The sequence below is a fragment of the Terrapene carolina genome, unplaced genomic scaffold, assembly GCF_002925995.2.
Source record: "Terrapene carolina triunguis isolate 2854851 unplaced genomic scaffold, T_m_triunguis-2.0 Scaffold58, whole genome shotgun sequence".
Taxonomy (NCBI): Eukaryota; Metazoa; Chordata; order Testudines; family Emydidae; genus Terrapene; species Terrapene triunguis.
This window is the reverse complement of record NW_020664409.1, coordinates 13,019,944-13,033,466: the sequence shown is the minus strand read 5'-3', so window position 1 is coordinate 13,033,466 and position 13,523 is coordinate 13,019,944. Positions and strand designations below refer to the sequence as shown.

At 40.2% G+C, this 13,523-nt stretch overlaps 1 protein-coding gene across 3 annotated transcripts in view; it reads left to right on the top strand.

Annotated features, from left to right (window-relative positions):
• Nucleotides 1-13,523, top strand: part of CTDP1 (CTD phosphatase subunit 1) — a 171,883-nt gene that overhangs the window by 63,389 nt on the left and 94,971 nt on the right. For all 3 annotated transcript variants that reach the window (XM_024205115.1, XM_024205113.1, XM_024205114.1), the window contains exon 11: nt 6,005-6,170. In XM_024205115.1, coding sequence (XP_024060883.1) covers nt 6,005-6,170 — 166 coding nt within the window. The remainder of the gene's footprint in view (nt 1-6,004; nt 6,171-13,523) is intronic.

The following is a 13,523-nucleotide window of genomic DNA, read 5'->3' as shown; positions in this document are numbered from 1 at the left end:
TAGTTTTCTGTTCCCTGAGTGACCAGAGCAGGGGCTGCACTAGAGTATTCAGGAACCTGCTAGAACCAGTTAAGGCAGGCAGGCTAATTAGGACACCTGGAGTCAATTAAGAAGAAGCTGCTAGAATCAATTAAGGCAGGCTAATCAGGGCACCTGGGCTTTAAAAAGGAGCTCACTTCAGTTTGTGGTGCGAGTGTGAGGAGCTGGGAGCAAGAGGCGCAAGGAGCTGAGAGTGAGAGGGTGTGCTGCTGGAGGACTGAGGAGCACAAGCATTATCAGACATCAAGAGGAAGGTCCTGTGGTAAGAATAAGGAAGGTGTTTGGAGGAGGCCCTGGGGAAGTAGCCCAGGGAATTGTAGCTGTCATGCGGCTGTTACAGGAGGCACTATAGAAAGCTGCAGTCCACAGGGCCCTGGGCTGGAACCTGGAGTAGAGGGCGGGCCCGGGTTCCCCCCCAAAACCTCCCAATTGACCTGGACTGTGGGTTCTTCCAGAGGGGAAGGTCTCTGGGCTGTTCCCCAACCCACCTGGTGAATCTGAGGCAAGAAAATCCACCAATAAGCGCAGGACCCACCAAGATAGAGGAGGAACTTTGTCACAGCGCGTATACATTTCTTGTGCATCAAAGCTTAACAAGGCACAGTTAGTTTGTCTTGTTGCTCTGGCTGTTGAGAGCATATGGTTAATTTCATAAATGTATACAGCTTCCCAGAACTGTGTATTGATATTGGTGCCCTAACTGGTGGTGACAATTTGAAATAGCTAATGATTTAAGACAGACTTGCAAAGTTGTTTTCATCTTTAGTGAGCAATTCTTGTTGCTGTGGATGACATTAAGGGTCATGCCCAGGGCATACTTATGATTCCAAACTTCTGTTATGAATCTTGGGATCTTAAGCAGCTGGCGCAAGCTTGGGCCGTGCTGAGGCCAGTGTAGCTTGTGCCACAGGTCCAGTGTGGCATAGAGAGGCTGTAGGATCGGAAGCACAATGATGACTTAAAATGGTTTGCAGAATAGCTAAACATTTGACTCACAGGAAACAGATCCCACAGTTCCTTCTTAGTGAGATTACACTAAACCAAAAAATAGCGAATTTAATTAAGAGCTGTGAAAATCTCCTGCTGTTTCCTGTTTGTGCCTGCAACTCTATTTTCCTGTCTTGAGAGATGTCATCAAGATTTTTCCTTTTGGAATTTGTCATTAAAACAGCAATCCTCTTGCAATTACACAGGTGCTCAATCCATATCAATGGATGTTTTGACATTTCAGGTACTTAAAAACATTCCTTTGTAATTTTCTTGTGTAATTTATATATGCTGATTAAGCTAAGGCAGTAGTAAAAATCAGTAAACTCTACTTTGGACTATAAATACACCATGTAAAAAAGTCTGGGTGATTTCCAAAGTGCAGACTAACATCAGTGAAAAGTTAGCAAGTCCTGGTGACCAGGTCACAGAATTAGACTCCATCAGTGCTGTTGCAAACCTCTTAAAATCTCTGATTGTAGATTAAAGAAATACTTTGATCTCAAAGGATACAAACACCACCTGCAGCAATTAGAGAGCTGACTGAGGATTTGAAATGTAAGAGTAGTTGGTTTTATAGATAAACTCTCAAGGCGCTATATGAGATTTTTTCAAACTTCATGACAGTATGGGGTAACAGCATCTCCTGTCTTGGAAGCTGTCTACTTCATCTAGAGTGCAATTTTTCTCAGTGGCTGCTCAGAAAGAAGACAAGGAAGGAGGGACCAAGATTCCACTTTATAACAAACTCTTAAGAACAGTCAGACTGAGAATAAAGGCAGTCATGAGACTTGCTTCTCTGTACCAGGAATATACAATTGGTATTATTCAGGCGTATCATAAGTTGTGCTAAGCCAGAGGTGAGCAAACTACGGCCTGTGGGCCACATCTGACCCGCAGGACTCTTCTGCCTGGCCCCTAAGCTCTTGGCCTGGGAGGCTAGCCCCAGGCCCCTCCCTCGCAGCCTCAGCTCAGTGTCCTGTGCTGCGTGGTTGCGTGGCTGGCTCCCACCGGGCGGCGCAGCTGCCTGTCCTGCTGCTCTGGGCGGCATGGCTGTAGCGACGCCAGCCACCAGTGCTCCAGGCAGCGCAGTAAGGGGGCAGGGAGTGGGGGGGTTGGATAGAGGGCAGGGGAGATTGGGGTAGTGGTGGTCAGGGGGTGGGGGTGTGGATAGGGGTCGGGGCGGTCAGAGGGCGGGGAACGGGGTTGAATGGGGGTAGGGGTCATGGGGGGGCAGTCAGGGAGGAGGAGGAGGGGTTGGATGGGGCGGAGGGGGGCAGTCGGGACAGAGAAAAGGGGTGGTTGGGTGGGGCAGGGGTCCGGGGGGAGCAGTCAGGAATGAGAGGAGGGGTTGGATGCGTCGGGAGTTCCGGGGGCAGTCAGAGGACAGGGAACGGGGGGGCGTGGATGGGGCAGGGGTCCCGGGGGGCCGTCAGGGAACGGGGGGGGTGGATGGGGCAGGAGTCCAGGGACGAGAAGCGGAGGGGTCGGATGGGGCGGGGGCCGGGTGATGCCTGGCTGTTTGGGGAGGCACAGCCTCCCCTAACCGGCCCTCCATACAATTTCGGAAATCCGATGTGGCCCTGAGGCCAAAAAGTTTGCCCGCCCCTGTGCTAAACTCTAGAGATGTTAAATCTATAGAGCCCCTGCACAGATACAAAATTTTTATCCACCAACATGGTCCACAGACATGGATATCCACAGATTTGCTGAGCTTTATAAATTCACATTATGCTTTGAAAATTAATTTCTCAATAGCTGCTATCAGAACTCAAACCATTTCACAAATGTTAAGCGTTGCAACATTATGACTCTCTCCTGGGTGATACATAGCAATATCCCTTTTTTACACGTGAGGAAACTGAGGTCAGACTGAATGATGTGTCCAATTGCAAATTTCAAATTGGTAATGTCCAAGTCAGGACTAGAATCCAAGTCTCTTGTCCTCAGGATCATATTTTACAAAGGAGGTATATCTTGCAAGGTTAAATATTTGTTATGCAGTGCAGGGGTATGTGATTGTGCTTGCAAAGGCTTACTTTGGAAAATCTGAGGTGATTGTTGGGGGATAGAGAAGATGAAAGCTCTTCAAGACACTACCAGACTTCTAAAGGTGAAGGCATTGGGGCTCCTTGTGTATAACTATAGTGTTCACTGATAACTTAATTTGTGTATATGTACAAATGAGCTCTAAGGGGAAGATATTCAAAGGCACAAATGTCAGTTACATTCCTTACTTTAAATAGTATGTAGGTGCCCAATTGTCATTTGTGCCTTCTGAAAATTGACCCCCTGTGTTCTTAGTTGCACATTATAATAAATATATCTGAGAACCTCCTCTTTGGGTTTTATGTAGTTTATTTAATGTAATTATCTAGTGAATATAATTGTCCATCCTCTTTTTTTTTTTTTTTTTTTTTTTTTTTTTTTTTTTTTTTTTTTTTTTTATTTTTTTTTTTTTTTTTTTTTTTTTTTTTTTTTTTTTTTTTTTTTTTTCTGCCATGTTCTTCAGCCTTAAAATGTTAGCACCAGTAGGAGTCATAGCTGGCAGCAGGAGAAAACTATTGGAAAAGGATGGAGTTGGGACCTAGCTGTATCTCTCAGCTATGCCAGACATTGAATAAAAATGTTATGTCCCCAAATACAGAAGTACATTGGATTGAAAGCTCCCACTGGTGCTAGAGCCACACTTACTTTCAGCTGTACGTCTGTTGACTCAACATATAGTCTCTTTTATGAGGTAGTAAAATGAAATATTTGGGCTGCTAGAAGTTCAGATTGTTGAATCAAAACGGTAAGGGTAGAACAGTGTGTGTGTGACCTTATAACTGAGTTCCCTAGCATCTTTTCTAGTTTACCTGCTAGCCCAATTCTTCTCTCATCCCTGTATAAAATTGGGAGTATCTCTGTTGAAAACAAAGGAGTTACAGCAGTATAAATCGAGTGTGAGAAGAGAATCAGGGACATGGTATACAGCTTTTATTTCATTGCCATGTAAATGGGTATATTTCTTCTGCACTATAATAAGTATTTTACTGTGGATGATGCTTTCTGTGTAAATGGATTGTCCTGGATATTTCATTGGTGCATTGACAACATTGTATTGCTCTCAAAATTTGTCAGTATAAGAATACAACTTGAAATATGGCCTTCATGCTTACCACTTTGGATAGTTGGGTACCCAGGAGACAGAACGGAGCTACAGAAATCAAATACTGGAACAGGCTAATTTGTCAGTCCTTCTTAAAAAAATCACAATAATAACCAAAAACATCTAAACTAACTAATGATAAATATAAAATGTTTTGACGGGCCCAAACTAGCAGTTAGCACAGGTTGACATTGTATTTCAGCTCCACCTTGCTCTAAGGTAAAATGTTTTTGTACAGTTTCCCATGTTGTAATCAATACATAATACTTAAGTAGAACAGGTGGTGGTAATAAACTCATGCCACTCTTGGACAGCATTACTCTTTTTGAAATACGGTGGATCTATGATGGTGTACATAGAGGCAGTGGAGGACTTTGCCAATGTGCTTCAGCTCTGTAGCACTGAGGTCTGCACCTGTTAACAAACAGTTCTCCATTTCAGGAGAGACTTTATCTTGGTTCATTGTACCCTATTACAGCCATTGCCACAATAGGGAGTGTAGCACTAGTACACTACTTACTTGGTTTTCTTTTTGCTAGTTTAAATACATACTATATTTAAAAATGTGGTCTGGTATTGCTAGCAATGTATTTCTGTAATACACAAGCCATTACAATTTGCACTTGGAGACAGAGGCGCCAAGGAACGAATAGCCATGGAGACAGATACATTATCTGTCTTCTCCAGGATGACTTGAGGAAGCTTGTATTGACATCTTCCTGTACTGTCAATGTGTTTGGATAAATAAATTCTGCCCTCCAAGGCTGTCAAACATTTCATACTGACTACATTCACAAAACAGCATTGTTTTCTTGTTCAGTCAGGCCAATGTAAAGGAAAATAAGATTTGAAAAGCACAAACTCCTAGTATTACCCATGATGTAGATGAAAGTGTATCCAAAGGCCTTAATAGTCTCCAGTATTGTAATAAGATCTTTCTCTCTCTCTCTCTCTCTGTTGTAATAGACAGAATAATTCACATTATTTACCAGCACTTGAGATCCATGTGATGATTACTTTGTTTTGTTTGACGCACAAGCAAAAAAGATTACCGTTGCTAGTCTATTGATTCAAGGTCAAGAATAAGTGGGGAGGGTTTAACATTGGCTTTAACAGCCAATATCCCTCCTCTTTTCTTCTTGTCTGTCTGTTTTTTTTTTTTTTTATTTTTTTAAAGCTCCTGTCCCTCCCAACAAAACCACAATCTACTTTTAATTTTGAATTTCTCTCCTTCAATCCATGTGTCTACAATATTAATGTTTTAATGAAAGTGTGTTCATGGTTTCTTTGAGATCTTACAGATGTAGTATAGCTGTTGTTCTTGATGTAATAAACATTTTCTCAGAATGCTGGGGAGGAAGGGCTTATCTTCACTAGAAAGCTTTACCAGCAAAAGTTCCACCAGCGTAGCGCTACCTACAAAACTATTTGGAAGATTGTGTTAGCACCTGGCTGATTATGCCAGTACCTGGTCCACACACCTTCAGATTGTATTGGCAAAAGACATGTTGCACTGTGGATAGGCATTCCAGTGTCCTGACGAGCTTTCTATATTTATAACTTTTAAATTGGTATAGACAGTTTGAATATGCAGATTTTTGTGGGGGGAGGGGAGAAGAATACAGTGAGAAAGAGGCAGTGTAATGATCAATTTTTCCAATTCCAGACACATCAGATTGTTCCAAGTATTCAAAGGAGGGCATAGCAGTACTTCAGTGAAGTTGTAGCTCTTCCGTAACCATACACTTCATGTTGAATCTGATTCAGTTCTATGAAAGTTGTAATTCAAAATGATTTTTCTCATGTGGGACCTGTGAAATTTTACAGAGTTGTTCAACCACATCAGCAGCAGCTGTTTGATGAAGAGGAGTTACCAGCAAATGAGAATGAAGATCAACCTGGTCCATCCAAACGGAAACGCCAGCCAAGTATGTCCGAGACAATGCCACTGTACACACTATGTAAAGAGGATTTAGAGAGTATGGATAAAGAGGTGAGCTAAACTAATTGTATCAGGATTCCAACAGTATCATTGAGTTAGTCAGTTATGCATAATAGTATTTAACTCTGTTAAATTATGCACATACATGAAATGACTTTGCATGTTACCAGGTGCGTGTAACTACTGATGGGGGAAAAGTCAAGTTACAGTAACTTGAAACAAAAATATTTTAATTGACCTAGAAATAGTTTTTTTCAACACGCAGCTATGTGCTGTAAAACAAATTTAAACTACGCCACTGTCAATACTTTCATGGTCGTAGACCTGTAAAGTAGTTATTTCATATCAATATAATTTTGGCATAAAAGAAAATGTATGGGATCTTAAGTTGGTGCATGTTAGTTCTGTAAAATATTATACATTGTCACATTGAATTTCATATAAATGAGGACCTAAAAACCCTTAAGATCACTGATTTAAAAAAAACCCATCATCTGTGTGACCTTTCAGAAGGAACCATAGTTTCCTTTTCAACTGGCATTCAGTACTACATGCAGTATTTGCCTAAGAAAGGAGAAACAGCTGTTTCATGGAGAGTTGGATATGTGCATTGTTTGATTCTTAAATTATGGTGAAGGTGACTCTTAGAATTTGAAACCTAGTTTCACCTAACAATGAAAGTCAGTGGGGTATGGGAGTAATCCTTTGGAAATAGGATCATGTTCAATGCCAACGTCACAGACTTTTTAAAAACTAGCAATATCTTGATTTATTGTTGTTGATTTATGTAAAATTCTAGGTTTACTGGTATTTCTAATGTCTACTTAGATGCTATAGTATACATTCTAGGTTTAATTTACTTTTTTTTTTTTTTTTTATTTTTTTTTTTAAATTTTTTATTTTTATTTTTTTTTTTTTTTTTTTTTTAAATGCTGTGTAAAATAATGAATGTTACATGGTAAAATATTTAGATCAAATGCATAAAATAAGGCCACTTCATATAAGGCAGTAAGATAATGTTATTAATTACAAAATAATTACAATGAACAGTTGCAAACTGAATTTGCCATCTGCGGGTATTGTCAAAGGTTAATATGCCAACACCTGAACAAAAGATGTGTATTCGTTAAAGGGGTATTATTCTCAGGTCATTTAACTTAATTTTCCAGCTCTCTTGTTTGCATCACAAGTCAAACAATAAACATAGAAGGGCAGTATATATTAAATAATAGTTTTTTTTACATTAGTTGGGACTGGTATTGTTTGCAATTCCATCTGGGCTTGGAGTCTTCAGAATGCTGTCTTGGAGATGGATATAATATTTTCCATACAGCTTGGTCAAGAGTCTGCCTTTCCTTTTGCATGCTGGATTGAAAAGTATAATGAACAGTCCTGTTTACATCACATTTGTTTGCTGGTTCTCCCAAATAATCAATTATTATTATTTATAGCACTTATGGTCCCTAGTTAAAGACCCAGACTGCATTGTCCTAGGTGCTGTACAAACACAGTAAAGTGACTGTTCCTGCACCAAAGAACTTAGTGTAAGTTCAGATATACCGGGGGGGGTGTGGGGGGGGTGAGGGGAGTACAAGGAAACAATGAGACACTATTGGTCAGCACAGTACACCACCAGCCTTGCTGTTAAGCTTTTTTGTAGGCACCACAGCAAAAAAGTTTTTGGGTTTTTTTTAGGAGATTTTCAAATTAGAATAATGTATTAGTTTTGCAGATGTTTACAGGAACATCCTTCCACGCATAAGGCATGGCATGGGAGAAAGCAGTTTTCAAACAAGTACGTTGGAAAATGTAACAAGTAGGTGATGGAGGCTGGCATTGTGGGCAGAGGTAGGCATGAAGGAGAGATGATCGGTGGGGTAGGGATAGGCTATAAAAGGGCCTTGAAAGTGAAGTGAAGTAGCTTACTTTGTGATAGCTGAGGGTAGAATTTTCTGCTCAGGCATTTGTCAGAGAACCTTTCTTGACTCCTTACTTCTTGGACCATCTCTGAAGTGACTGTTCCAAACTCTCTGTTCATTCCTCACACTTCTGTATTTTTCCATCTGCAATGTAAGGGCTGAATAGTGATCATGTGACAACAGCAAGCTGCTTATAAGTGTGTTGTGATAGCAGTAGCTATGTTTCTGAATATGGACTACATTGCTTGCTTTCCTGTTCCTGTGCATGTGATCTACTTTTGAGCTTCTCTTGTTTCATGTTTCATCAGGTAACTTAAACTTTTCTTCCAACATCTGGCTTCCAGATGACACAATAGCTAACCTTCCATTGCTTGGATTTTCCATGTAGGAGCCCTGATGATGAGGTTACTTGAACTGGCAATGCTCTCAAGAACAAATGTGATTCTGTGCCAAGTCTAAGTCATTGTAAGGAAGTGTTATCACCTACCCAATCCAAAGCAGCCATTTATTTCTGGTTGTGTCACTTGGTCCTTCTCACCTATGCTGTTCATAGCTGATCTTCTGGTTAAGCCAAATATGATATTAAAAAGCATCAGGACTACAAAGCATCATAACCTCTGTTCTGACATTTTTGTGCTGAATTTGGAATAGTAATTTTGTGGGGAGAGCTGTAGAGGTAACATGGTACTTATTATGGAAAAGTACTGATTATACTGGAAGCATAATACAGGGAGATTGGTCTAATACTTCAGATAATGATCCAGATTCCTTCAATGACTTGAAGGATTTCAGAATGCCCTGAAATGACAGAAATGCCTGTAATCAGCTCTATCATGTTAAATTACAAATTTACAAGTGACACACTAATGAAACATTAGAAACTTTAAAGTTTTCTAATGCTCTTTTTATTCTGAAATAGCTAAATGTATTCTAGTGTTCTAGGTGCATTATAAACAAGTGTGTATTCTCTGCAGTTTTCCATTAATTCTTCTTGGTTCTCTTACAGCACACATTAAATTGAGATAATTATCTCTTTTTAGTTGATTACTAAGTATTATTGATAACTCCTTCAGTGTTCGAAAAATATCTTTCCTGTAGTTTTTCATTAGATAGACGGCCACTTCTTAAAAGTGTGTGTATTGCTTCTGAATGTTCTGACTGAGCTACAGGGTGAATGTTTGTACAGACAAATGTAAGACTTAAGTTTATAGAAACATATCAGTTTCAATAAGATTAATACTGTATGAGGACCTCGGCATCTGGAACCTTGTCTTGCCATCTTATCCTCATCGGTGTCATCAGACAGCCCATGTGAAAGTGATTCAGCTTCATAGCATGGCGTCTGTACACGGTCCAGGTTTCACGTGCATACATCAGAGTTGGCAAGTATCATTACATGTATATGTATGTGCATGTGACGATACTATGTGGCACGCAGGAGACATGGTGGAATTTGAACACTGAAAGCACAGCTCTGGAGAAAAGACACTGCCTGTTAATGGTCCAGCCTAACAGAAAAGAACTTTGCTCTTTTCTTCTACTCTGTCAGCTTCTCTTACAGAAATCATCAGAGATCACCTATGTGTAGCTAGGAAGTGGAGGCAAGGACAAGGAAAATCAAAATGAACCTAAATTAACTACTAAAAGTGAATTTAAGATAAAAAATGACCTGTAGGAATTTTACCTCTAAACTTATAAGGATCTCCCTGTAACTTGCAAAAGAATGCATCAAAAAGAAATGCACTCTGTATCAAAGTGTGTAGTGTTCGACAGCATGGGAAACTTGCTATTCTAGCCACACACTCTCTCTCTCTCTCTCACTCACTCACTCATTGGGATTAGGATTATCTTTAAACATTTAAGCCTCCAACCATTTTCTCATTGTAACTAATGGAGAACTTCCATTAGTAAAGTCTGTTCATGGATGAATCTGCTTCTCTTGCAACCAGTTGCAAATAGATTTATGTAACTAACTTGTTTCTTCCCCTTGTTTGCAGTAGAAAAGCAAATGCACATAGCAGTAGAGTATCATCCCAACAAGAAGGAAAGATGTTCACAAATTGGAAAACATCCAGAGAAGAAGAACAAAAATAATTAAAGGTCTAGAAGACATGACCTATTAGGAAAGATTGAAAAAATTGGGTTTGTTTAGTCTGGAGAAGACTGAGAGGGAGCATAACAGTTTTCAAGTGCATAAAAGGTTGTTACAAGGAGGAGGATGAAAAATTATTCTCATTAACCTCTGAGGAAAGGACAAGAAGCAATGGGCTTAAATTGCAGCCATGGAGACTTAGGTTGGACATTATGAAAAACTTACTGTCAGGTTAGTTAAGCACTAGAACAAATTGCCTTGGGAGGTTGTGGATTCTCCATCACTGGAGGTTTTTAAGAACAGGTTAGACAAACACCTCTCAGGAATGGACTAGTATTGCTTAGTCCTGCCTTGAGTGCAAGGGACTGGACTAGATGATCTATTGAGGTCCTTTCCAGTCCTACACTTCTGATTCCTCAGAGCAAGTGCATTAAGAACAGCTCCACCTCCTTCCCTCCTCCCCCAAAAATCCTTCTCCAAAACCCAGCCTTTTCTTACATATATGGATCATAAGTATCTTTTCTATTTTAGCTGTCACGTACAGATCTTTTTTTACATTAAATAAGCAAGCAGTAGCAAAATTACCAATACTTGACGAGATCACCAGTATCCTTGTACGTTTAGAAACCAGGTTTATCACATCCTTTTCAGACCAGTGTTTCTAAGCCTCTTAGATATTAAGAAAGCTATACTTCTAAGATCGTTCTCCTATTTAATGGCACTAGGAGAGATTTCTGTGAAACGTATCAAGTATACAATTAGTTACCCTTATTTAATCAAGTTAAATTTATCTTACTCTCCTCTTGTCTTGTGATGCCATAGATAACTTGTGTGCTTGTTGCACAAAATTTCATTGCTGATAGAACTTGGCTTCTCATTTGCCTGCAATGGTTTTTACTTGGCTGTTTGCATGGATATCTATCAGGCAATTGAAGGGTGGCTTTCAGCCCCCACAGCCTTGTTCAGATTTTTATCCCTTGAAACCATTTTTTTTAAAAGAACCGTATTTTGTTACCATGTCTTCATAGCCCTTTCACTTACTTGTAAAGAGTATTTCTCATTATGAGACCAGTTTGCATAATGAATTTTCATTTCACAGTAAGGCAAGCTGTCAAAGCCAGGATTTTCCATCCCATTTCCCTGCTCAGCCTCCAGGGAAGCAATCCTTCCCAGTTGTTCTTTCGTCTCCTAGTAGCAGCTGCAGAAAATGACCTTCTGATACCTCAGTTCTTTTGCTGTCCATACTGAGTTCATTCTGGGCAGAAGTTCCCACTTTCCACTCCCTACCTTGTGTGGTGATGTCACAGCCATGCCAGACTGAAATGGGAGCAGAAGATAATGAAGCAGACGTTTGCACCACTTGTCAGCAGCTCCTCTCAGCTCCGTAGATCAGAAGAGAACGAGCCCCGGAGGAGCTTCCAGGATGATTTGGCTGATCAGATTTATAGGGAAGTCCAGTGATTTGAGGGGGGCGGTCTCATGTAGGAAGGAAATGCCAAAATCTCTCCTTGGCTCCACTGCTTTCTCATCCAGCAGAGTCCTCCTTGCAATTACCATAGCCTGGAATAACTGGTCCTGTGCAGCCTACGTGTTGGGTAAGCATTTCACTTCCTTATTTACCAGAGCTAGAACCCTTTTTGCTGCTCCTTCCACCTCCCATCCTTGGTTTCACCAGCTCCATCCATCATCTCTAGGATTGTTTTCTCCTTTACCCACAGCAAAAATAACTAAATTCTCTTCCCCTCAAACAGGACTCTCTGGGAAAGGGAGAATTGGATCCAAACTTGGTCACACTCAACCATCCATCTCTTCTGTCTTCTACCAAACTCAGTGGAGATGCACTAATTTACACTGGCTGAAGATTTAACCCATAATCTGCAAAAGAATACATCACAAAATGTGCATTTTATATCAAAGTGGCTTTAAGTATACACAATGATTCGGCTGAGCGAAACATTCTCCGTGTTTTATTCTTTCAAACAAGTACTTGTGCATGCACCTTATACAAAGGTTAATGTAAGCAGAATATTGTTATTCATTGGTCCATATTATCACTGTCCCTACTACTTCCATCCTACTAAGCATATTATAGATAGTGGCAAGTCTTCTGATTACTGTTTTGTGTTCTAAATTAGTAAATGTAGCTATAACTAACATGCTGTGAATTAAGGATCAGCATTTCCCTCACACAGTTTAATGAAAGCTATTATCTCAGTGAATGCTAGCCCTTTGGTTAGTTTAAAATATTAATTGGATGAGATGTATGTGTGTCTACTGTAAAATGACAGTTGCTTTGAGCTCACTTACACACATGGCTCTACCAAATTCACTGTCCCTTTTCATAAATTTCATGGTCATAGAATTTTAAACATCTTAAATTTCACAGTGTTGAAAGATAGCATGAATATATATATTTTTTAAATGGCAAAATATAAACATATTGTAAAGCCCTTAAGTTAACAAAAGCAGGTGGGGGGGGGGGAGGGAGTTTGGGTTTTGAATGTGAGTATGGAGCGTCCTGCAACTGTCTTCCTTCATTCCCTGTTTCTGCGCTGAAAACACTTGTCCATGTTTAGACGCAGCTCTCTCTGCATCCATGGAGTTCATTGGAATTGTCAGACAGCACGAGCTAGCCTTGTGAGATGGGGGATTCTGCCTTCCACTGACTTCCAAAACTGTACCTCAGGCAAAGTACATTCCATTTCATTGGCAATATTTTTGTAAGCAGGAATCTCCAGCCTACAATTCTTGTCAATGCCAGGAATTGCATTGAGATGTTAAATCCAACATCAACAGGTGCATTTGTGCAGGGTCAAAAATACGCACAGCTTTTAGGAATCTTGCTGCAACTTGTTGAAACTTTTGAGCTGTTTTTTTTTGTTTGTTTTTTTTTTCTACATGGCTTGACTTCTCTACAGCTTTAATATTGTCTGAGCTTCTTTGCCATGCAAGAAAACACCTGCTGAGCACTGGCATTTAACTCAATGTTGTCAGAGTGATTTTTGTTTGACTGCGCTTCAGCCCAGAACAGTACATCCATTACTTTGTTGTAAGCTTTGTGGACTGTGACATGTCAAGATTCAAACCAACTTAAGTCCATCAGTCCTCTGGCATTCTTGGCAACAAACTGAATTTCCTCATTCAGCTGAGCATCGTTTAGAAGGGTTGAAAGTTCTATTAAAACTGGTATTGTGCAGCCCAAAACTAGGAAGTCCAACAAGTAATTACTGGCTCCGGGGGAAATGCAATTTTTTGTTCCCCCATTTCAGTCTCATTTGCAATGTACTGCCTGTAGCAAAGATTGCGGCTAGGGCAGTGTTTAAAGATCTTTTTAATGTAGCTGAGCAGTTTATCAACTTTACCAAACTTGCGCCTTCACAGAAACCTTTGGAA